Consider the following 23,652-nt stretch of genomic DNA (forward strand, 5'->3'; position numbering starts at 1 on the left):
CAATCCTCGGGGCAGGCCAAGGTCAGCGGGCTGTTAAGCGGCCGCAGGGCTGGTCTCCACCCTGCAGGGCCCGGCGAGGGTGGCCTCTCCAGCCACGGGGCGCCCCCGCCCACAGCCTGAGTTCTGAGTTCCCACTCTGGGCGCTGCTGGGCTGGGTTCCCGAAGGCCTGCCCCCGTCCAGACACGCGGATTTCAGTTGAGAGAGGAGGAAACCACAAGAGTGCTTCGGGGCGGGGTGGGGGGGGTCACCTGGGATGCGCCACCACATCGGGAGATGGGGGCACACTGGCAGGACCACTGGGGCTTGGGGTCAGACACACGTAGCCAGGCTTTGTCCAGCCCGCCCCGTGCCAATGGTGCCAAGACCCTTCCCAGGCTCTGTGTGAGGCGCACAGACACCCCCCCCCCGCCCTCACCCCCGCTGAGGGGAAGAAACGGCCCAGCCCTGCACCAAAGCACCACGCTGCTCACAGCCGCAGCGGAGAAGGGAAGTCACCCCGGCCCGGCCTGAGGCCCCGGCAGATGCAGGGAGCAGGGCCTGAGCCAGAGAGCAAGCGGGAGCGTGTGGGTGAACATGTGGGCGCTAGTGCAGTGTCTGTGCAGGTGGGTGGGGGCAGCAGGTGCGTGGATGCACAGGGCGTGGGTGTGAGCGTGTGCGGCCGTGCTGTGTGTGGGTGTGCTGAGTACACACGTGATGACGCGTGTGAGCCCGAGTCGCCCCCGCTCCCAGCGGCCCTGGGCGCTGCTGTGCCCCGTGGACACGCGGCTGTGACCAGGTAGCCCACAAGGACCAGGGCCAGCCACACAGGGCCTGCCTCCAGGACCACGCCCGCCCAGGAGCTGCAGGGAGAGGACGGGCAGGCGCACAAGCAGCCCCCGGAGCTCCTGGGCTCAACCCCCAGTTCAACGTGATGACGCCTACAAGGGCTGCGGACGAGGGCAGGGCCTGGCAGAGGGGCACGTCTATCGGGGGCCCGGAGGCCCTGGGAGTCACATCCACTCCGGCTCCAAGCAGCAGCCCGACCTCAGGACCTGAAGGTGCTGCCAGGCACGGCGGGGCAGGGAGGGGCCGTGGCGGAGGAGGGAGCGGAGGCTGACCAGCCCCAGCAAGACAGGTCTGCCTCATCCTCTGCCGGCCTTGACCCTACTCCCACCCATCCCGACTGCGGGGGGGTCACTGAGTCAGGGAACCGGCCAAGGACAACGGGGACAGAACAGGGCATGAAGGAGCCTGGTCCCTGTCCTCGGCTGAAAGGGACCCACCAGGACAGATACAAGCAGGCAGCCCAGGCGACAAGGCCAGGCTGCCAGCAGCCTGCCCGGCGCAGCCCCCACTCCCACTCGGGGTGAGGCTGACACCGCCACGGCCCCTCACTGCTCCCACCTGATCTGCACGGCGGGCACCCCGCCTTGCGCGTCAGGCACAGTGCGCGGGAAATCCAGACCCACACGTCACCCTCTGGCCCCAAGGGTTCCCTCAAGAACTCCGAGTCCGTGAATGAGACTCAGAGCAAATGCCGGCAGAGGAGCTCACGCTGCTGGTCACGCCCGAGGCCCCAGAATTATGTTAACACCCAGACGAAGCTGAAAGGACGGACTTCCTCAAAAGGCCTCGGACAACTAGTTCAAGAATGTTTGAAAAACACTGACAGCACACAGCAGATCTTTTAGAAACGGAAGTCCTGTTGCCAAGAAGACTGCGTGAGGCTTCTGAGGGGTTCTGGTCACTGACCCCACCCCAGCTCTGCTCGCTGGAGCCCCGGCCTCAAGCCTCATCTGTGCCCCCTCCTGGGCATGCATGGCAGGGAGCTGGCGCAGGGCTCTGAGCAGCAAGCCAGTGGCCAAGGGAGCTGGGCTGCATGGGGGGGATTTCAAACTGCATTTTACAAGCAGGTGCAGGAGGCCACAACGCATGACACCTGCACAGCAGAGGTGCGAGTAAGTGTGCCACCACCAGGCACTGGACCCAGCGGTGCTGTGGGGCACACTGGGCCAGCTGCAGAGGACGAGGCTGTGCCCAGAACCAGGCACCAGGGCCGACACTCCCTTGTCCCTTTATCTCAGCCCCTCCAGATCCCCCAGGGCGGGTTCCAGAAGGTTCTGGTTTGTGGGTCCCCTGGGCCTCCCTCCTGCTCTGGGCTCAAAGGACAGCATGACGTAGCGACACTGCCCTAGGCCCCCATGGCCCCCACCCTCCCCAGGACACCTTCCCACCCCCAACCCCCACCCGTGGAAGAGGAGGCCTCACTGGAAGCCTAGGCTGGGCCACAGCACAGGTTTAAAATAGCAGCCCCGCCAGAGCAAACAGCAGACGGGTGGGGTAAGTCGCTAGAGACCACCCCCCGCAAGGACCGCCCGCGAGGAGTGTCAACAGAGGGGCAGCAGGTGAGAGGGCTGCCCAGCCACACGGGCCCCGGGGAGGGGGCAGACCGTGGGGGCAGGGACAGGGGAGGAGACCGGGCGCACCTGGGACTGTGCGGCCGAGAAGAGGCGACCCCCTCCTCACCCCACGGGGCAGCCACACACCCCCAGCTCAGGACCTTCAACGCCCGGTGCTCTCGGACGGGGATGCCGCGCCTCTGGGGTTAAGACGGGGGGGGGGGGGGGGAGTGCCATTGGCGACTCCCTCCCCCAGCAGAAGGCAGGGGCTGGGGCGGCCGGCACGCTTGCTCACACACACACACACCCTGTACTTCTGCCAGGATACGGGCCACGCGTCCCCGCGGAGAGGCCAGGGGGCCTCCAGAGCCAGGCTCGAGAGAACTGTCCCCTAGGGCGGTGGCCTCGCCTTCGGAACAGGCAGAAGGAGCTGGCCCCGCCTTCTGGTGGCAAGACAATGCTGGAGTTGGGCGGCTGGACAGGGAGGGCTGGAGCCCAGGCCTGTGAGTGCCCCCGAGAGGCCACTCCGTCCCCAAGGACACTCTCAAGGTCAAGCAACCACCACCTTGAATTCCAGGAGAAGCGTCCCCATCAGCGGTCGCTCCCCTCTCCCTCCAGCCCAGGCGGCCGCGAATCCACGTCCTGTCTCCACGGGTCTCCCTGTCCGGGGCGTTCCATAGCAGCGGGGCCCTTAACACGACACAGGCCCTCTGTGTCCGGCTTCCCCGCCAAGCACGTCTGAGGCTCCAGGCCTGGCCGTGTGTCAGCGCTTCGGCCCCTGGACGGCTGGATGACGGCCGGGGAACAGACCTCTTCGGTTGTCCACGGACATCTCTCAGTGGACATTGGGCGTTTCTGCTTCGGGCGCTTACAGCGGCGCCAGGCCCACCGGCTCTCCCCGACGACAGGCTTATTCGAAGACAGATCTGAACTGTTTGCTCTGCTTTTCGCCTCCCCAGCGTGATTTCCGGGGCATCCCCGGGTGTCCACAGGCCAGCAGACCCGGGGCTGGGGGGGACCGGGTCAGCGCCCCCCCAGGCGCCTGCACCACCCCCGAGGGGCCCGGCCCTGCTCCAGGCTCGTCTGAATCCTCGGGAAGACAAGGCCGCAGACACCCGTGGGAACGGATCCCACGAGGGCCGCCTCGCCCGCACGTCTGGGTGACTCAGTGTCCCTCTCGCCTCCAAGCTGAGCCGGGAGGGTGGGGGCCCCCTCAGGGAGCACCAGCAGGAGCTGGCTTCTGCCAAAGCTTTGGGTCGTGAGCCAGAGACAGGGCTCCGTGGGCCTGCTTCTCTTCTCCGAGCATTTCGCCTCACCACGGACACAAAGACGCTCCCGACAGACCGTCAGCAACGTGCACCACCCCAGGACACCCTCCGTCCAAGGGCCAGGGCCGACCAGCACCGGGGGACCGAAGGCACCGCCGACGGGAGGAAAGGGCAGACGCGGGGCCGCCGGCAGAGGGAGCGAGGCGACGCGCTCGACCGTCGGGAGGGCCCACGCGGGGACCAGGCCCACGGAGGTCCCCCAGGCTCGCTCAGCGCTCCAGGCAAGGCCGGGTCACCCGCCGTGACGGCACGTCTCCTAAGCAGACGCGGAGAAGGATAAGATCCTGTGTGGACAGAACAGAGCCGCCGGCACGAGCAGGAGACGGCGGCCCTCCGGCCGCTTCGCACACACGTTTGGGGACGCAGGACCCAGGCCTGAGAAGAAGGAAGACGCTCAAGCGTTTCCCTAAACTGGGGCCTCTGGGAAGAGATAAAGGATTCCAGACGACTGAGAAAACGGCAGCGACCGGTCTTTAAAAGGCCCAGACTCCAGGAGCTGAGCTGTCACAGAGATAAAGGCGACCTGCTCACAGCCCGGGGCGCGCTCACCCTCATCCCCGCACCGCGCAGGTGCCGGTCCAAGAGACCGTGGCGCCCAAACGCTCTCCCGGGACAGGCAGAAAGACCACGGCGGGTGAAGAGGCAGGAGGGGGACGAGAGGATGCCAGCGGCACAGAGACCCCGGGGAGGCGTCCGGCAGGAAGGCCCGCCCTGCAGCACAGGCGCCGCCCTGCCCCCACCTGAGCTCAACGAGGCGCCAAGCAGACCCCAGGGCACCTAGAGTGGCTGGAGGGGTCCAGCAACACAGGGCCCCGAGGTCACAGGGCCCTGATGGCTGCTCTCTGAGGCTGGGGAGACAGAACACCCTCCTCCCCGCCCAGCCCCCCAAACCTCCGGAAAGCTGCACAAGAGCCGCCAACACCCACACGCTCCCCAGCGCTGACACACGTGCGCGTGCCGTGCACACGCCTTCCAGCTGAGCCACCGAGACAGGAGCGGGCGTCGCGGCGTGGCCAGCATGTTGGCATCTGCCCCGGAGAGCTTGGCCTCGTGGGCGCCGGCCCCCGGCCACCCCGACCCGGACAAGCAGCCACCAGCCCTGGGAGGTCCTGCCACGCCGTCCGGGAGCTCCCCCGCCCTGGACCTCAGGCCTCCCTCCCGCTGGGCAGTCCGCGTTCTGCTCCTGGGAACCGCTCTCTGAGCCTCTGGAACGCGCGTCACAAACAGGCTTAGTCTGGGTCACGAGGCAGCAACGTTCAGCGGCACCAGAGTTCTCTCCCCTCCGCGGCGCCGGAGCCTACGGTCTCCAATCCAGAAGGGCTCGCTCGCGCCGCGTCTTTCGCGACGCTGACACTTTTAAGATCTGGGGTGCTGTTTGGCTTTCCTTTATCCTTCCAGAAAAAACACATGGTCTTACAAATCTGGAAACGACAAGCACGGAGAGGGTCTGTGGGCCGGGGACCGGACGGGGCCAGCGGGGGACGCGGCCCCAGGGTCTGGCCCACCTGGCAGATTTGGGCAGCCCCCCAACCCTGGCCTGGGAGGCGAGGGTGGCCCGGCCTCCGCCTGACGGCCCCTCCTGAGCCAGACGTGGAACTCCCGACCCCAAAGGAGTGCGGACAAGCATTTCAGGAGGATTTGACTTAACACTCACTTAGGCTTAAAAAAGAACACAGCTCTGCCAAAGCAACACAGGCCCGCGGAGACCGGCTTGGCCACGGCTCCCAGGAAGACGGCCAGCGGCCTGAGCTGACCCCCAGCGGAGGAGAGCGACGGCAGGAGGAAGGGGCAAGGGGCCAGACGCCCGACCGCAGGGCTGGCCGGCCCCCAGGGCGCCGTGACCCCCAGGAGCAAGCGTGGCTTCCGAGACCAAGCGTCCAGAGCGCAACTCCGTGGAGCTTCTAAGACTCCGTTAACTCAAACGGGAGGAAGCTGGGGACCCAGGGCGCGGGAGGGCACGGAAGGCGGTTTCAAGCTCGGGAGCGCACTGGTGGCGGCACCCTGCTGCGGGAGGGGTGGGAAGTGCGGGGGTGGGGAGCCCACTGTCGCAGAGCAGGGACCAAGCCCAGGGCGGGGACCAGCCCTCACCCTGGCGCCAGTCCACCGGCCGGGGGAAGGCGTCACAGGGGGCCACCTGGGGGGTGACAGGTGCCAACCTTCCAGGCACCCACAGTGAGGGCTCCAGGCCTGGGCGAACCTCACCACCTCATGTTTGCGTCTCAGACCAGAATTAAACCGCCAAGACCACATGTCTCCTGACTAGGGGCTGGGCTGGTGAGGCACACAGAACAGTCCCCGCCCCAGAGAAAGAGCACAGGGACAGTACCAGCCAGGAACCAGGGCGCAGCTCCACCCTGACCGCAGGAGGATAGCGGGCGGAGGGCTGCGGGAACCGGCCCACGAGACAAGAAAAGCCCCGGCCTGCGCACACGTGTCGTCCTGCGGGGCCGGGCCCCGGCTGAGGAGGCGCCAGCCACTGTGATCCAGGGCTGGGCACCACTGGCGCCCTTTCATCCAAAGTCAGGCCTGGGGAGTCCCTGTCTTGGTGCAGCGGAAACAGATCTGACTCGTACCCATGAGGACACAGGTTCCATCCCTGGCCTCTCTCAGTGGGTTAAGGATCCAGCATTGCCGTGAGCTGTGGTGTAGGTCGCAGACGCAGCTCCGATCCTGAGTTGCTGTGGCTCTGGCGTAGGCTGGTGGCTGCAGCTCCGAATTGACTCTAAGCCTGGGAACCTCCATATGCCGCAAGTGCAGCCCTAAAAAGACAAAAAGCAAAAACAAAAAACCGAAGCCAGGCCCGGGCAGGGCCCCGAGGCCCAGTCTCTTCCTCAGCACGTCCACCCGCACGCCTGTGTCTCTCTGTGGCGCAAGGGCTGGGCAGGGTGGGCAGGAGTTGTCGCCTTTCTCCTCCTCCTCCAGGCAGCGCCACCGGGACACTCCTCAGCAGCCCCAGACAGTGCTCGGGACACAGAGGCATCCGACCTTCTATGGAGACCAGGCCTCCAGCGCTGTCTTCCCAGAGCCAGACCTGAACCTGGCAAGCAGGACACACTCTCTCTGCCCAGGGGTCTCAGCGTCTCTTCTTGGTCACCAGCAGCCACCAAAGGCACCAAACAGTTGTTTCTCGAGGATCTGTCATTTCAGGAGGAGCCAGAGGCCCCGTTTCCTGCTGGTGACCAAGGGCTCAGCTGCTCAAACTCGGCTAGGAGTGCCCGTCGCCTCCTGGAGCAAATGTCCACACTGCTCAGATGTTCTGGTGGCTTCCAGAGCGGAAAGGCGCCTCTGAGAGCTCTCGATCCAGGAAGAGAGACAGCCGAGGGCTGGGGCGTCATGCTGAGAGAGCCACCAGGACAGGACGTGCAGCTCAGCGCCGAGGGACCCCTCCAGATCAGCCAAGCCCACCGTCCTCCCTGCTGGCCTTGAAGCCGCCAGCTCCCCCGGGGAGAAGCAGGGTTCTTCTCCCGCCTACAAAAAAGGCAAAAATGGCAGGCAGCCAGAGGGGCAATCAGGAGAAAAACCGATGGCCGTTGCCATGGTGACAGTGGCCAGCGCCCTCCCTGACTGCTGCTCTGAAGCAGAGTGAGGCCAGATGGCCCCTCAGTGTCCACAGCAGGATGCTTGGGCACCCGGTCGTGGGACAAGGAGGAGGAGGTCCCCAGCCCCCAGCCCGACCACCCAGGCTGGCCTCCTTCCTGTCCTGAGCCCCTTCCCGCCCTGTGCCAGTCGGGCCGTGCCCCTTCCCGTGCCTGCTGGGCTCTCGGATGCTCAGGCTGTCCTGGGCCTCCTGGAGCCAAGCCTGCGTCTGGACGCGGCCGGCCGAGCCACACATTCTCGGGGGCTCGGGGCTGCTTCGGGAGAGCTTGCTGACAGGAGGACGAGGCGAGCGTGGGCTGAGCCTGGGCAGCGGGGGGCGGACACGGCAGCCCCATGAGGCCACGCCCGGGTCCTCACCTGGCACAGGGAGCCCCAGAACAGGGGCGGCTCCCTGTTAACCTGCCCATTCGTGCCCCCAACTGGACACTGGCTCTTCTGGGGACCGTTTCTCGGGCATCAATTTGCTCTGAGTCGTGAGACACAAACAGAACAGGCTGTTGGGAAGGGACCAGTCAGCAGACAACGAGGTCTCTGCGGACAGAGCGTCCAGAGGGGCTCTGACGACCTGTCCTCCTGCCAGTGCTGAGGACGGGCAGAGATCTGTGCCCACCCCAGACGCCCATGATGTGAGGGACGCTCCCGGGCCACCGGCTCCCGGCTGGACGGTAAACGAAGGGGCCCCGAAGTGTCCCTCTCACTTGGGCGGGCGGGGGACACAGCACGTTCCCGGTGGTGCCTGAATTTGGGGGAGACACAGTGGGCTCATGGGACTGGACCCAGGGCCCTCGGGCTGTCCAGGCTCCCAGGCCAGACGGGCCGAAGTGGGAGAGCTTTCACCGGCCAGACATCGCAGGACGAGGTTTAAAAGGCCTCAGTAAGGCCTTCCTGTCGCGGCGCAGCAGAAACGAACCTGACCAGGATCCATGAGGATGCGGGTTCCATTCCTGGCCTCCCTCAGTGAATTAAGGATCCAGCACTGCTGTGAGCTGTGGTGTAGGTGACACACACGGCTCAGATCCCGTGTGGCTGTGCCTGTGGTGCAGGCCGGCAGCTATAACTCCAAATTCAACCCCTACCCTAGCCTGGGAACTTCCATGTGCTGCGGGTGTGACCCTAAAAAGCAAAAAAAAAAAAAAGACCTCAGTGAGCCTCCCGCTGCAGTGCTGGGACAGGCCACACACACCCTCTCTGCGGGAACGCTCCTGGGCCAGGTGCTGCCAGGAGCCAGGCCTCAGGGACCACAACCCGGGCCCCTCCCCTCCTCTCGGGGTCACTGCCCATCCTCGGGTGAGAGCCAGCCACGCACCACCGTTCCCCAGGGATGTTCCCACCCCGAGTGGCCCTCAGAAGCTGAGGAAGCATGAAGACACACTGGGCGTCTCTCCTGCCATTGCCAGAGCCCCCAGAGCGGGCGGATCCAATTAACGTGCTTCTTAATCCCTCCCGACAGAGGCTCGAGCCAGCCCCGTAAAGCTCTCATCAGGGCGGCCGAAGTGGACACGGCGGAGCCCCCAGCCCTTCACATAGGCCTGCGAGTCCAGGGGGCTTGCGAAGGGACCCCCACACCTGCCCTCCTGTGTGCAGCCCCAAGGCTTTGGCCTGCTGGTGTCCACATAAAGCAGGACACGAGAGCAGAGACTGCAAAACCCGTCCGCTGTCAAGGTGGACGTGGCCTGAAGGGGCCGGCAGAGTGTGGGCCCTGTCCCCGGGACCCCGGCCCTGCCTGCGCTCCATGTGCTGTCACTGGGGGCCTGGGTCACCAGCTGGGGAGGGAGGGGAAGCCAGGAGGCAGACAAGGAGCCTGCGCCGGGCCAGCCTGGGGGGCCGGCTGCCGTGGAAGCCGGTGGTCATCACGGAACCGCGGTGTCGGCGACGTGGAGGCAGAGTCAGGACCCTGGGAGGCATGACGTCGACGCGGCCCCCGCTGTGTGGGTCTAATCAGGGCTGCCAAGCGCTGTCTGTCAGGCGGGCTTAGCAGTGAAAGGCCGGTCCTGCTCGCAGGGTCTGACAGCAGGCGGCGCGTGAGACAGACGGTCCCCCCCCTTCAGGGACGGCTGTTGTCACACTCGGGCTCACCGGCCAGATGGGGACAGCTCTGCCTGCCGCAGGAAGGGCCGTGATGCAGCCCACAACCTCCTGGCCTCACAGACAGCACAGGAGCCAGCCAAGCGGGCAGCCCCAACCAGATGGGCAGCCCCCAATCTGGGGGGCAGCCCGTGGTGCCATCTCAGAACCACCCAATGGTCTCCAAGGCTCTGAGGGCACACGGCCTGCACTTCAGTGAGCTGCACACGGGGACATGCCACCCTGTGCCTATGAGCACAAGCCGACGTGGGAAAGCCTGCAGCAGCCAAATGGGCACCGTGGGACTGCCCACCTCTGCTCTCCACTGGGCAGCCGGGCACAGATGGCGGCCAAACGGCAGAAGAGTGTCCAGGCCACACCTAAATCCGGTGACTCAGCAGCCGAGCCCGGGCCAGTTTCAGGTGCAGGGAGGCCACCTCCGCCTGAGCCAGCGCCCAGCACAGGCCTCCTGCCTCCCAAGGGCCCAGGCAGGTATGCATGCGGGTGCAGGCAGGTGGTGGCCAAGCACAGGCCCAGGGCGCCTGCAAGCACACACACGCCCGGATCACAAACAAGCAGGCTCTTCAAAGGTGGGGAGCACAACAGAGGCCTCAGGGGACAGCAAGGGCCGAACAAAGCAGCCAGTGGACAAAACGGCCAGGGCGAGGCTCTGGCCAGAGGCCCCGGGGGACAAGCCCAGGGAGAAATGCAGCCACTCAGGGAGGAAGCAGAGGGCTCAGGGCAGGCTTGTACCCCTGCCACGTCGGCCTCACGTCAGACAGCGCCGCCGTCTGGAGGTCTAGGGCGCCCCCACAGCATACGTGCCCTTAGCCCCCTGCGCAGCCAAAGGGCAGCAGGCAGGACCACGCATGAGCGATTCCGGCACAGACTGCCTGAGTCGCCTGCCCACGTCTGCACCGTGTACCTGTGCACTGGGCTGCAGCCGCAGGACGGGCTCAGGTGGCCGCTCCCCAGGGGCTGCCGCGGACGGCAGCACGGCCCTCAGAGGAGGGGCGGGACCGCGGCCTCCTCGCACAAAGACCAGAGCCGTGTGTGGGGTGGCCCCCGCAGGAGCCAACACTGGGGGAAAATCCGCAAGCAGGACAACACAGGCTGACCCTGCGCCAGACCCATTCTCCAGGGGCTGTGACGGCGCAACGGAGGACCCAGCAGCCAGCCTGTCCACTGGCCAGACGGCATGCATGCCACCCCACAGCCAGCCTGTCCACTGGCCAGACAGCATGCATGCCACCCCACAGCCAAGGCCGGGCAGGCCCACTGAGCACTCGGAGGCTGGGGGGGGGTAGAGGGGAGGGGCCCTCGGGGACAGCCGGGGAGCAGTGACGGGGCACCAGCAGCCTCCACCTGCTCCTTCTGCCCTGCCCTGACGCGGGCTTAAAGCCTAAGGCGGCGGGAGAAATGGGAGGGGGATGGGGATGACATGGCACCGCTGACCGTGTCCAGGACTGGACTGTGCCCCCACCTCAGGACGAGGGCGCCTGACCTGGCGCCAGCGCTGGAGCATGGCATAAACACGCGCCGCCGTGTGCCCGTCACGCAGCATCTCGGGCGGCGTTCGGTGGGCACATGGGCCCCAGCCGGCAGCAAAGGGGCCCCCTGCCTGCTCGCGTGGCACTCGCCGCTCGGCCTCCGGCTGAGCCAGGAAGTGGGGGAGCCCGAGAAGCAAAGCCCCCTCCCCTCCCCGGACCGGCCCACGGCCTTGGAGCACATGACCTCGACCCTCTAACTGCAGGAAGGCACCGGTCTGCACGCACAGAGGGCCCTGAGCGAAGCCAGCAGCTGCCCCAAGGACGCAGATCAGAGAGACAGGACGCCCTCTGGGACCATCTGCTAGGGTGGCGCCAGCGTGCCCAACAGAGCCAGGAGGGTGGCCGGCGGGAGACAAGTTGCCCACAAGTGTGGGTGGCTGCTGGCAGGACGAGAGGGCGGCGAGGAGACGGGGAAGGCAGGCGGCCCCGCACCCCGACCACGCAGCCCGCCCATCAAAAGCAACCTGCGGCCACGCCGAGTGAGGATCAGAGCCCGTCTCCTCTGTGAGGTCTGGAGCCGCCGCCTCCCCGCCGCAGGACCAAAGGCAGAGCAGCCGCTGCTCTCCACAGGGAGGGGACAAAGGGGCAACGGCTGCAGCGCTCCCGACGGGAGACGGTGCGCACGCCTCTGTTCTGGGACCTAGGGCCCAGCTCTGAGCGTGCGGCCGACGTGGGGGGCGGGGGCTGCCAAGACCCCCACTCCAGGTCGGATGTGGGGGGCAGGGAGACGGGACACACACACACACCCCCACCCACCCACCCCCGCCGGCGATCAGACAAGTCAATCAGGTGAGGGCGGGGGCCCGAATCCTGTCTTGTCCTCTAGGCCGCGGCCCAGGGAGCAGAGCAGGAGCCACCCGCCCTCTGTGGGGGAGAAAGGGCAGGAAGAGCCCTAATGAGGCAGGGATCACACAGGAAGCGGCCAGCAGCTCTGCCACTGCCTGTCCCACAACCCCGACCCCGAGTCACAGGGCCCGCCCAGGCAGGAAGCCCCTCTGTGCAGGGCCTGGGGATGAGGGCTGGTCTGGAGCCCGGCCCTGGGCCCAGGACTCCGCCCGTGTGAGCTGAGCTCCCTGCGGGCCACCTCCCGTCTGCCCCAGGACGGCAGGGACCTCTCACCTCTTCCCTCCCACCCTGGGGGCACTCTCTGCCCTGGAGAAACCGGTCAGCCACGAAACACTCGGCAGGGCTGCAGACAGGAAGGGCAGAGAAAGCCAAACTCCATGAAACACAACAGACTGAACACAGGATCCTGGGGACAGAGAAGGGCCCCTCCTGGAGCTCAGCTCATCAGGAAAACACGACCGCACGTAGCTTGCAGTCTACCTGCTCAGCCGCACAGCCAGAAACACTAAAGCAAGACCCACCCAGAGAGACGGACGGCCTTCACGCTCGCTTAGTGATAAGGAGGTGAGGCTGCTGAGGACCCGAACACGGGTGGAAACCCTGCAGCCGGGGCCAAGGAACGTTGTCCTCCAAACACAGCACACCTAGAATCACAGGCCGCAGACCAGACCCGACGGCCTGTCTGTGAACGAGACCCAGAAGTGGTCAGAATCAGCACAGGCTCCCCCCCGCCCAGGGTCCCACTGGCCCCCGGAGAGAAGATCAGGGGGTGTCCGGGGCCACAGGCAGAGTTACAGGGACCAAGGAACTGAGGGACCCAGAAGAAAATGTTTCCTTAGAAAGGGACCCGGTGACACCGTTTCATGAGGACAGTGGCCAAAATGCACCACCAAACACCAAACCCCAAACCCTCTACTCACCAGCCAAGAGCAAGGCTCCAAACCTGCAATTTCTGCCATTTCTCCCAGAGCCTCATAGCTGGGAGCAGGAGCAGCCCCCCAGAAGGACCCAGAAGGAAGACCCCGGCTTGCTGAGCAGGTCCCGGCAGGCGAACTGAGGGGAGCGAGCCCCAGACCGCATCGCCCCTCGGGCGCGGGCACCCAGGACACCCCAGGAGATGACAAAGCGGAATCGGCCGGCAGGGGTCTGAGATGCGGTCCTGGTTCTGGTTTCCCTCCCTCCAAGAGCCAAGTGGGCCAGAGCAGCTGCCTGGGCACCTGGGGGATCACGCGGCCTGGCACAGAGCAAGAGTGGGCGCAGAGGAAGGGGGGGGGGCGTGCCCAGCCTCACTCAGTCCTCGGAGCCGGGCCAGGGCCCACTCGCCCACTCCTGCCCCTGGGCGGCAGCCTCGGAAACGCCCCAGAACCGAGTGGAGGCCCATCCCGTGGAAGGCCCCGCGGACGCACCCCCGCCCCCGGGAACAACCGAAGAGCTGGACGAGAGAACCAGACAGAGATGCCCCGTGCTCCTCACGTGTGGGCGAAGTTCAACAGCAGAGAAGGGCAGCACCCAGCCCCGGGGACACAGGCAACGCCGTGCAGGTTCAACAAGCAGGCAGCTCCCCTGCGGCCTCCCCCCTGGAACCCCACTCCGACCTCCTCCCCCACCCCCTCCCCGCTGGAACCCCACTCCTGCCCTGCCCCCGCCCCTTTCTGTCCACCTTGCACTCTGGATGGCCCTGGCCCTTGCCCTCTGCCCCTCCCGGTGCCCTCACAGTCCTCATCGGGATTGGGTCACATTTAACCCCTTCAGTGGCCCTGGAGGCCCCCCCACGCTCACCCAGGATGCTCTGTTCTCCAGGCCTCCTCGGACCCTCCCCCACACACCCCCAGGAGCCACGTCTGGAAATTTCTTTCACAACATCCACTCAAGGACAAAGCTCTCGAAAGCTTCCAGGAGGAGGAGGAGGGGGGAAAAAAAACCCATTTAAGAAAAAACCCCATCAGCAGACATTCCTAAGGTGCAATGGGTTAAGAATCCGACTGCAGCGGCTCCAGTCACTGCGGAGGCATGGGTTCGATCCCCAGCCCTGCGCAGAGGTTTAAAGCATCTGGAGTTGTTGCAGCTGTAGCTCAGATTCAATCTCTGGCCTGGAACCTTCCATGTGCTGCATGTGTGGCCATAAAATTTTTTAAAAATCAGCCCAAACAGCACTGAAGAGGCAAGGCCAGGGGTCAGAGAACAAGGGTGATGCCTACAGCCCCGAGGGAAGATGGCTCTCCGCCTAAGCCGCCAGTCCACGGAGGAGACACACACGGACGGACAGACAGACAGACAGACAGACGCAGGCTCAGAGATCTGCTGAGGAACCGCCACAAGGAAAGACGCCCCCCCAACTAAGGGGGTGAAATGGGACCCTGGACCCTGAAAACACGGCCCCAGGCCAGAGAACAGGGGTCCTGTGCACGGCCCGGGGTGGGGTCAGGGGTCGGGGGTCGGGCAGGGCGGGGCTGCAGGGGGCGAGTTCCAAGAGCGGGAGAAGCCGCCAGATTAAGGGGCCGGCTGTGGGCAGGGAGGGGTCCTGGACGAGGCTCAGGTTTGGGGCTGAGTTGATGACACACACCAACACCAGGCACGTGATGCGGTGAGGCCGTCACCGACTCGGGAACACAAAGTTGTCAGGACAGTCACAAAACCCCATGGACTACAGTTCAAGAAAAAAAGTCAATCAACTTGATTTCACTATAATTGAACAGGAGGCACCAGTGTGGCACCGCCTCTGATCAGCGCTGATCACTGGCACAGCGGGTTAAGGACCCGGCGAAGCCGCAGCCGCAGCCGCAGTGTAGGTGGCTGTAGCTTCAGATCAGATCCCCGGCCCAGGAGCTCCATGTGCTGAGAGGCAGCAAAAAAACAAGTTCAACAGGCGTTCCCACTGCCGTGCAGTGGGTTAAAGACCCAGCAGTCTCCGCGGTGGTGCGGGTTTGACCCCCGGCCCGAGAACCTCCGTGTGCCAAGAGTGTGGCCAAAATAAATAAAATTAAATCAAATGTTTGTTTTAAAAACTTAAAAAATATGAGGCAAACCAGACCAGGAGAAACCTGGGCAACGTATGTACCTGACCGAGCACGTCTACCGAGGGTGCAGAGGCCTCTCGCGGCCCGGGCGTTACGGAGAAACCGCGAAGGCAGCGAAGACCAAAGAGACGCTTCGCCAGAAGAAGACAAACAGCAACCAGCACACCAAAACGCTCGACGCCGCTCGTCTCTCAGGGAAACCCGGATCTGGACAGGCCCCAAACGGGAAGGAACCGGAGTCCCTCCACGGAAGAGGGTCCAGACGGGGCCGTGTCCACACAGCAGAACCCGCTCAGTGTCCACACAGCAGAACCCGCTCAGTGTCCACACAGCAGAACCTGCTCAGTGTCCACACAGCAGAACCCGCTCAGCACGAAAGCAGGCGGCTGGAGCTGCGGGGATGACTTTCAGCACAACCGCCAGATGAGAGGGACCGGAGCGGAGAGGGCGCAGCCCAGGGTGCTACGCCAGCTCCGGCGAAGGCACGGGGCCTCCCTCGAGGCGGAGGCTGTGGCAGGGGCTGCCTGACGTGGGGGCCCAGAGGGAGAGAGAGGCAGGGGCCCCGGGGCTGCGTGCTACCTGGGCAGGTGTGCCCTCAGCCACCCCGTCACGCTTCCCCGCCAGATGTGCAGGCCGCCGCACTTCGGCCAGACGGCTCCCAGGGCTGAGGACTCCCGCCAGCACCGCACGCGCACATCCCCGACGCCGACTTAAGCAGAAGTTGTCACCATCCTACTAGGTGTGACAAGGGGCCATAATAAAAATGCTAAATCCAGATCTTTGAGAATAAGATGCATTAAATAACTTCAAAAAGAAGAAACAGGAGTTTCCGCTGTGGCACAGTGAGTTAAGAATCCAACCCCTGGAGCTCGGGTTGCTGGGCAGGCGTGGATTCAACCCCCGGCCCCGCACAGTGAGTTAAAGGATCTGGCGTTGCTGCAGCCGCAGCTCAGATTCAATCCCTGGCCCTGGAACTTCCACGAGCCACAGGCACAGCCACTTAAAAAAAGACGAAGAAGAAGAAACAGCACAAACCCACCTGCTTAAACGTATGGAAGCAAACACAGGCAGACACTGCAGGGCTGACAAGTGGCCTTGGGCACGGGGGTGGGCACGGGGGTGGCGGCAGGGGGACTTATTTTTAAATCAGGCCTCTGCTGCTTCGATACAAATGTGACTCAGGCCGTGTGCCCTGGCAGTCCCCCCTGGTTCCCCTCCAAGGCAAACCACAGAAACCAGTCGAAGTGGGGCCGCAACCCGCACGCTCATCAGCTGGGGGCCGAATCCGCACCACGGAACAGCGCGCAGCCACCAAGAGGACGGAGCCGACGCACGCTACCCGCCACCCCTGGATGCACCTCCGACACTCGACGCCAACTGAAGCCAGACACGAACCAGCCTCTGAACCCAACTCGGACACAGAACAGACAGGGGCCTCCCGGCGCTGGGAGGGGCACAGGGTCTCCTCTCAGGCGCTGGGAAGCAGGCAGGGGGGACGACTGCACGACTCTGGAGGCACGAGGAGCCCTGAACTATGCACTCTCAGTGGTGACCTGTGCGTCTCAATAAAGCTGTCACCAAGAGAGACAGCTCGACTCCAGAGCGGGGCTCCTGTGATGACGACGTGACAAAGGCACACCGGACTGTGTCCCCAGGTCCTGGCCAGAGCTCCTAAGCCCCTCGTTATCGCCCGGTGACGGAAGCAGCCTTTGTTCTGGGGGGGCTGGTCACCAGACAGACAGGTGGGGTCAGAGGTGAAGGCCTTGGCCCACCCCATCCTCCAGGGAGGGGAGGGGGCTGGGGGGAGTTAAGAGCTGGTCAATCCCGGGAATCCCTGAACCACGGGGTTGGGGGAGCTTCTGGCCGGTGGATGGAAGCTCCAGCACCCGCACGCGCCCAGACGTCGCCCGTGCGCACACCCCTTCCTCCGGCAGGCCCCCAGCGTCCTTCCCTACACCCGGGTAAACCGGGGAACCGGAGGCAGCGTCCTGAGTTCCGATGGCCGCTGCAGCACATCGCTGGTCCGAGCGGTGGAAGACCCAGTTGCAGCCAAGGAGGACAGAGTGAGGGGAACCGGGGACCTCATGGGCCGCACTGACCCTGGTGGGCAGTGTCAGGGTGACCGAACTGTAGAAGGCCCGGCTGGGGGCCTCAGAAACGGGCAGGCGGGCTGGGCTGCAGAAGCCAGGTCCACGGTCAGACCCGCTGTGAGCGCAGGAGACAGGGGCTCCCTCCGCAGGCCCGCGCGGCAGGAGCCCCTAGTGGGGACAGACCCCGCGGGGCAGGAGCTCCCAGTGGGGGACGGAGCCCGTGGGCAGGAGCTCCTGGAGAGACCTCAAGACGCGCCAGTAAGCCAGGGGCTCCCGGATTCAGGCCATGCCCTGACAGCGCCCAGCAGGGGCAGGTGTCTCTCCCACGGCGCCCTGTGCACCCATGGCCTTTCTAGGAGCCACGACCTCCGGGAAGTTCTGGAATCCCACCGCGGAGTTGCACACGCACGAGGGGCCGCACGGGACCCCATCTCCCGTGGGCAGACTCTCCCCTTCCACACGTGTGCGTGACCCCAGGGAGAAGGCACACATCCCCCCACGGCCGCCACAGTAAGAAAGTGCCCCTTTCCCAGACAGGGGCTGTGGGCAGATACGCAGGGTCACACAATGGCCACTGTCCCTGACCAGGACCACACGCACGGCCTCTGAGCTCAGAGCCATCGGGGCCACGGCCACTGCTGATCACAGAGTCCAGGCTCCATCCGCCCACACGTCTCCAGCCAGGTTGAGCCTGCAGGCCTGACCACTGGGCACCCAGCCTCCCCGTCCTCACAGGCTGCCCAGAACCAGTCAGCTCGGCGTCCAAGAGGACAGAGGGCTCCTTCCAGAGCCACAGAGGAAAGGCCTGGTCCAGGCGGGTGGAACGCAGGCTGTGGGAGGAGGCTGGCCCCTGCTCCCCTCCCAGCCCAGGAAGCTTCCAGAACCTGGCAGCACGGCAGCCGCGTTTTAACATGGGTCTCACGGCAACATCCCCACTGCTCTGCCAGGGCAGCAGTCCCAACACAGCACACCCCTGGCAGGGACCGGGACCAGGGCAGCAGGGCCAGCTGGGCCCCTGTGTCCCCAAACAAGCCCCGTGATGGACAGGCAGCGACTGAGACGGGCCCTCTGGGAGCCAGAACTGGCAGAGAAACTGAAGGCCCCCAAACCTGCCGACAACCTGGGCCGCCCTCCCCACCTTCGCACCGAGAGCGCCGACTATACAAATAACGGGAGCTCCTACTGGAGACGCTCGAGACACAGAAAACGCATCAGGTCACCCATCCCAGGAGCTCCCCCGCTCCCTCCTGGGGGCTCCCCCTCTCGTGCGATAAGTGTGCCCCCAGCGCACTCTCAGCACCGGGTCGCACGAGCTCTGGGTTCCCATCCTGTCCCACGGGTGCCCACAGCAGGGACACGCCCCCGTGCCAGCCGTTCAAGCTTTGCCACCAACGCCTGTGATCGTGGGCCCGCCGGTCTCCTCACCCCTGACGGCACTCCTCCGGGGACGCGGCGCACCCCGCTTCAGCACCCGTGCACCCCACAGCCCCCCCGGCCCTGAGGGCAACTCATCTGGGGGAGTCTCTCCTTCCTGGACGGAGAAAACTGGACCCCAAAGAAGGACGAGACGCAGGACGGGGGTCCCAGATCTGCCTGGGGACAGTGACACCCCCAGGACCTTGGGGCCCTCTGCTGCGCTGGGGCCTTACCCAGTTCTTTGGAGCCCTGGCTCTCGCTCGCCAGCTCGCCCATCTTCACGAGGGCGTCGAAATAGCCTTTGGCCGCATACGTCACACCTGGGGCAGGAGAGCAAGGGGGTTACACCTCCCACCAGGAGACAGCAAGGCCCGCAGCCCCCCGCAGCCATCACGCACACCCAGCACACGCGCCGCCTCCCCTGCCTGGGGGGGGAACAAGTGTGTCTCGGGCAGGGCCGCCAGAGTGCCTGCCAGAGGCGGGATTACAATTTCTCATCCGTTTCTTTCCAGAACCCAGTTAGGGGCTTAAAACTGGGCTCGTTATCAAATTTTATTTAGGTAGTTTTCAATCAGGCACCCACGTGCTCCGAGGCCAGCAGCTGGTGTGCACCTGCCGCTGGGCCGGGTGGCCCCCCGCCCCCAACCCGAGGCAGAGGAACGCAAAGCCCAGTGGGCGTGGGTCTGGCCTTGGGGAGCCCAAGGGCACCCTGGGGACAGCGTGATGTCTCCTGTGGGTTGAGCCAAGACACCCCAGGCTCCTCGGTGCCCCTAGAACCTGGGGAGTCCAGGTGGGGGCGGAGGGTGGTGAAAGGAAATCTAAGCCTCCTGTCCAAGGCCCGGGCCCTGACGGATGCACAGCTGGGAAAGAAACTACATCACCCAGGGAAAGCCCGCGGCCAGGACGATGCTTCAGGGAAGGGACCACCAGGGCTGAGCTGCGCAGCCCCACCCCGGCCCAGGGGATGGGACGCGCCCAGCGACACGGGCCTCGGGCTGCGGCAGCCGTACCCTCACTGCCAAGGCTGGGCTTCTGGAGACCCCCCAGCAGGGCCCCCCCCGACACCCTCAGTGCCCGCGGCCAGGACCGCCAGCCTCACCTGCCAGCGCCTTCTCGTAGTTCTTCCCCATGGCAATGAAGTTCCGCAGGCTGGGGTTGAACTGCTCCATGATGGTCTGCGAGAGAGCAGAGCACAGCGTGAGGTGTGGCGGCGAGGGGAGACCACGCGGGCGTCCCACGGGGTCCAGGCCACGGCGCCACGGTCAGGCCCCGGGTCCAAACCCCAGCTCCGTCCCCGAGGAAGAACCTTCCTGAGCCGCAACGTTCGCATCTGCACAATGGGGCTAAGAGCAGAACCTGCTGCCCGGGAGCCTCGCAGAGCAAACGAGTGAGCACGCGCAGAACAGGGGCGGCTGGGCACACTCGCTCAGACGACCGCCACCGGCTGGCGGGGCTGAGTCGGCGAGGGGGCCCTCCCGCTGCTACACACAAAAGGCTCAACACGCCTGGAGCCCCCCCACCTCGATCCGCACTCACATCCATTACCAAGCAGCAGCTCCGATGAGAGCCGCGCACAGCCTGACTGCACACACCACGCGACGGATAAGCCAGCAGCCTGGAACTGCTCGTCCGACGGACTCGAGCCTCGGTGCCAACAGCACCAGTTCTTAGACTGAAGAAATTAGATTTTCGCTGCGAAGGCCAGATCAATGTTTTAATTACAAGGCATACAACAGGCACACACGCAAGAGCCAAATATGAGCTCGACCGGGTAACGTGGCCCGACGGGCGGCTGCCAACCCCGGCCGGTGGCGGGAACCGGGGAACCACTAAGGAAATCCGTCCCCGGGCCCGCTGCCGTGACCTGTGTCTGAGCTCCTCTGCCTCGTGCTGCGCCAGGGCCGCGGCCCACGGGGACGCAGCAGTGACCCCGAGGGACCAAGTCCCGCCCTGAGAGGAAAGGCAGCCCCACATCGCCCAGAGAACAAGACAGCAGGACGCCGCTCCCTCAGGGCGGGGGAGCTGACAGCACACGGGGACACGGGGAAGAGAGGCCTGTCGTCGAGAGCGGAGGGCTGTAGGCAGCAGCGTGCGGAGGCCCGAGGCCAGGGCCCGCCGCCATCAGGGGCAGGAGCCAGGAGCCAAGGACAGGAGGACAGGACGCCGAGGGCAGCCCGACTGGGTTTCAAAAGGAACATCCCCCTGGCTGCTCCGGAGGCCCCAAGGAGCCCAAGGTGGGAAACCGAAGAGGTGAAGGCAGAGCCGAGGGCCCCACTGCGACGCTGGACCGAGCGGGCAGAGGTCAGCGGTCCAGGAACCCAGCTCTGGATGCAACCCGAGCAGCGCCCAGGAATCAGGCTGCCGGTGTCACTACAGGCAGCAGGCGGGGGGCTGGTGTTGGGAGGGGGCCGCAGGGGAGACCCAGCATGGGGCTGGCTGCGCAGGGGGGCTCTCAGCCGCGCGGCTCTACGCCACCCAGACCGGCGTCCACCGGAGGGTGCGTGTGTCTGTGCAAAGGAAGGGAACCGAAGCCGGGTGCAGACGGAGGAAGGGCGGGTTCGGCCGACTCTGGCGCTCCAGGCGTGTGCGCGCGTGCGCTCGCGGTGTGCACAGGATTTCTGTCTACCGTGTGCCTCTCGCGGCAGCGTGGGCACAGGGCTGAGTCAGGGCCTGGCGGGGGGAGGGGGCGGTGACAGCAGAACTGGGGGGCCGAGCTTGAGGACTGCCCCCCACCCGGCAGAAGAGGAGGCTCCCCGGCTCCCTCCCTCCAGCCCCGAACATCCTGAGTGACAGCAGGAAACAGGCAGACAGCCACCCAGGCCAATGGGGGGCGGGTCACGGCGGCAGCCCGCCCACACCCGCCCAAGGACACACGGGGACAGACGCCAGGTTTCGCTTCCTCAGTGCAGCGGCTGAGCTCACATGCGAGGAATGTGGGAGTGAGGGGGCAGGGTGCTGGGGTGCTGGCGGGCCACCTGCGCAGGGCGTGGCCCGGTCACCCAGGTGCTGCCTGGCCTGCCTGAGGTGGCGCAGAAGCGCAAAAGCTGGGTGCGGGGCTGGTGTCCCGGGGGCCCTTCCCTCCAGCTCTGGGCTCCTGTCCCCCACACACCTGTAGGTCACTGATCTCCCAGAACACGGCCCCCAGAGACCAGCCATGTCCAAGACGACCGTGTCGGCAGCACGCCGCTACCTGCCCCGCGGTATGTTACAGTCGTGATGGGGCGACTTCCATGGGGTTCTTGGGAGGGAGCCTAGAGGCAAACCCCCAGATGTCCCCCTGCGGCACACGCGGGGACAGAAGAAGGCGGCCCGTTTACTCTGCAAGGGGAAGGGAGCGCGTTTCCAGCCTGATGGGAGGGCGAGCAGCGAAGGCCGAAGGCCGGGAGGGAGGCCTCCTGCTGGCACCCCTCTGTGCTACTGGCACCCCGGCGACATCCTCACACCTGCCTTGAAACTCAGGGGCCCCAGAGGAGCCCCGCACCCCGAGACCACTTTCCTGCGGCCAGAACACAGACCAGACGCCGACGACAGCCAGCACCTCTTCCAAACGTCAACCCCTGTGCTATGCAGACGACACCCAAATCCCTCCGAACGCGGCAGCTGGTGCCCCCAGCGACAGTGTCTGCCCCCCTGCAGGAGCCCCGGGCCAAGGCCCACACGAGCACCAGCTCGTGCGCTCACTCGTTCCTCGGTCTGCTCAGGATTTAAGAGGTGCTGGGGGAGCAAGGGGCCCGCGAGGGCTCCCCCCACGCCCGTGCCCAGGAGGCTCGGGGACAGGAAGGGTCTCTGCCAGAGATGCTGGCAGGCACGGTTCTCGGTGGCCCTCTTGCCCAGATGTCACAAAGCTGGACGTCCCTGCCACCCCTGCAGTCCCAGGAATCCAGGCCTCAAGCCAAACCTCTGCCCTGGCCCCGTGTCCTGCATTTTCCACAGTCTTCCTGCCCGGCGGGCTTGGGGCACCCCGGCAGCCTGCGTGGCGAGACCCTGTCTGGCTGGTGAGGACAGAGGACATTTCCACTTGGGTCACGAGGCGAGAGACCAACACGTTTCTGGGAGAAGCTCTGCCAAGGGGCTGCCTTGGCTGTGCCCCGCCTGGGACCCCTGCCGCTCCCTGGGCCCTGGCTCCTGGCGACAGCCCCCCTCCGGCACTTTCCTGGCAAGGGTGCCACAAACAGAGCTGGCACAGGGAAGTGACGTGCCTTCTCCTGCCCCTCCAACACCCTCATGCACGCCAGCGAAGGCGGGGTGGGGTGTCTGTGCACACGTGTGTGTGTGTGTGTGTGTGTGTGCGCGTGCACGCATAGCCAGGCCAGCCTGCATCCTCTGTACACACTCAACCCCAGAAGAACAAACTCGGAAGACACCCACACGGGCTCTACCTGCCATCCTGGGAGGGGTGCTTGCACCCCCACCCCACACCACCCCAACTCCCCACCAGACAGAGAGTGCGCGTCACTGTCCACTTTACAGATGGACAAAGAGAGGCTCTGGGAAGCTGAGAGCTGCCCTCTGGGTCCAGGTGGAGCCAGTCTCGGCTCCGAATGCAGAGCACAGCTTGTCCCTCTGTCTGGATGGGCTGTCAAGGCCGGCAGGACAGGTCCCAGTGCCACAGGGCAACTCAGGGGCCACACTCCATCAGAGCAACAGTGAGTGCCAAGGTCAGGGTAGCCACCCATTGGAGGGATGGCCCGGCGCCTGCCTCATCCGCTCTCCCCAGACACACAGCCTCCCGCCTCCCCAGGGCCCCCATCCAACTGCCCACACGCCCACCTCTGCACAGGGTGAGCAGGCACCAGCTCCAGGGCCAGCAGCCCACATCCAACGTGGCGCCACGTCCAGGCACCGCCAGGGGAAGGTGGCAGGTCCTCCAAGGAGCACAGCCTACTCACGGCCCCGGGCAGAGGGCCCCGCTCCCACCACAAGAGGGACAGGGCAGAGGGAGGGTAGGAGGGACCACACTCCCGAGCCAGGAAGTCCGGCTTCTCAGAGCAGCTTTACACGACTCCCGCCTCTGCCCCCTAAAATGACTGGGACGTCCGTCCCGGGACCACTCTCAAAGGAAGAAAACCAACTCCGGGAGTCCAGGCTGGGGGGGCTTCCGGGACGGATGATCCTGAGCTGGATGGAGCTCTCCCGGTTGGAGCCACAGAGACGACAGTGGGCTCACACTTGAGAAAGTGGCCGCAAGAGCTTCCGGAACGAAATGGCCTGAGAGGTGAGACTGGGAGAATGAAGGCCGGCAGGGGCTGCAGGAAAGGCAGAGCTCAGCACGGCAGTCAGCTCCCCTCCCCATGTCCCCCAGGGGGCCCCCGCCCCCAGGCGTGCCCTTCTCAGCCCCACAGCCTTCAGGGGACAGAGGGTCAGG

The 23,652-nt window shown here is 65.5% G+C and overlaps 1 protein-coding gene across 18 annotated transcripts in view; it reads right to left on the reverse strand.

Annotated features, from left to right (window-relative positions):
* Positions 1-23,652, reverse strand: part of BAIAP2 (BAI1 associated protein 2) — a 57,546-nt gene that overhangs the window by 24,910 nt on the left and 8,984 nt on the right. For 10 of the 18 annotated variants that reach the window (XR_002336934.1, XR_002336933.1, XM_003131154.5 and 7 more), the window contains exons 2-3: positions 19,387-19,462; positions 18,521-18,607 (exon numbers count right to left, since the gene is read on the reverse strand). Coding sequence is in view for 14 of the 18 variants with exons in the window: in XM_003131154.5 (XP_003131202.2) it covers positions 18,521-18,607; positions 19,387-19,462 (163 nt within the window). In the remaining 4 variants the exon portion in view is untranslated. Of the gene's footprint in view, positions 1-18,520; positions 18,608-19,386; positions 19,463-19,823; positions 19,847-23,652 lie in introns of those variants that run through there. The other 8 variants (XR_002336932.1, XR_002336931.1, XM_021066480.1 and 5 more) reach the window with 2 other exon arrangements.

The sequence above is a fragment of the Sus scrofa genome, chromosome 12 (assembly GCF_000003025.6).
Source record: "Sus scrofa isolate TJ Tabasco breed Duroc chromosome 12, Sscrofa11.1, whole genome shotgun sequence".
Taxonomy (NCBI): domain Eukaryota; kingdom Metazoa; phylum Chordata; class Mammalia; order Artiodactyla; family Suidae; genus Sus; species Sus scrofa.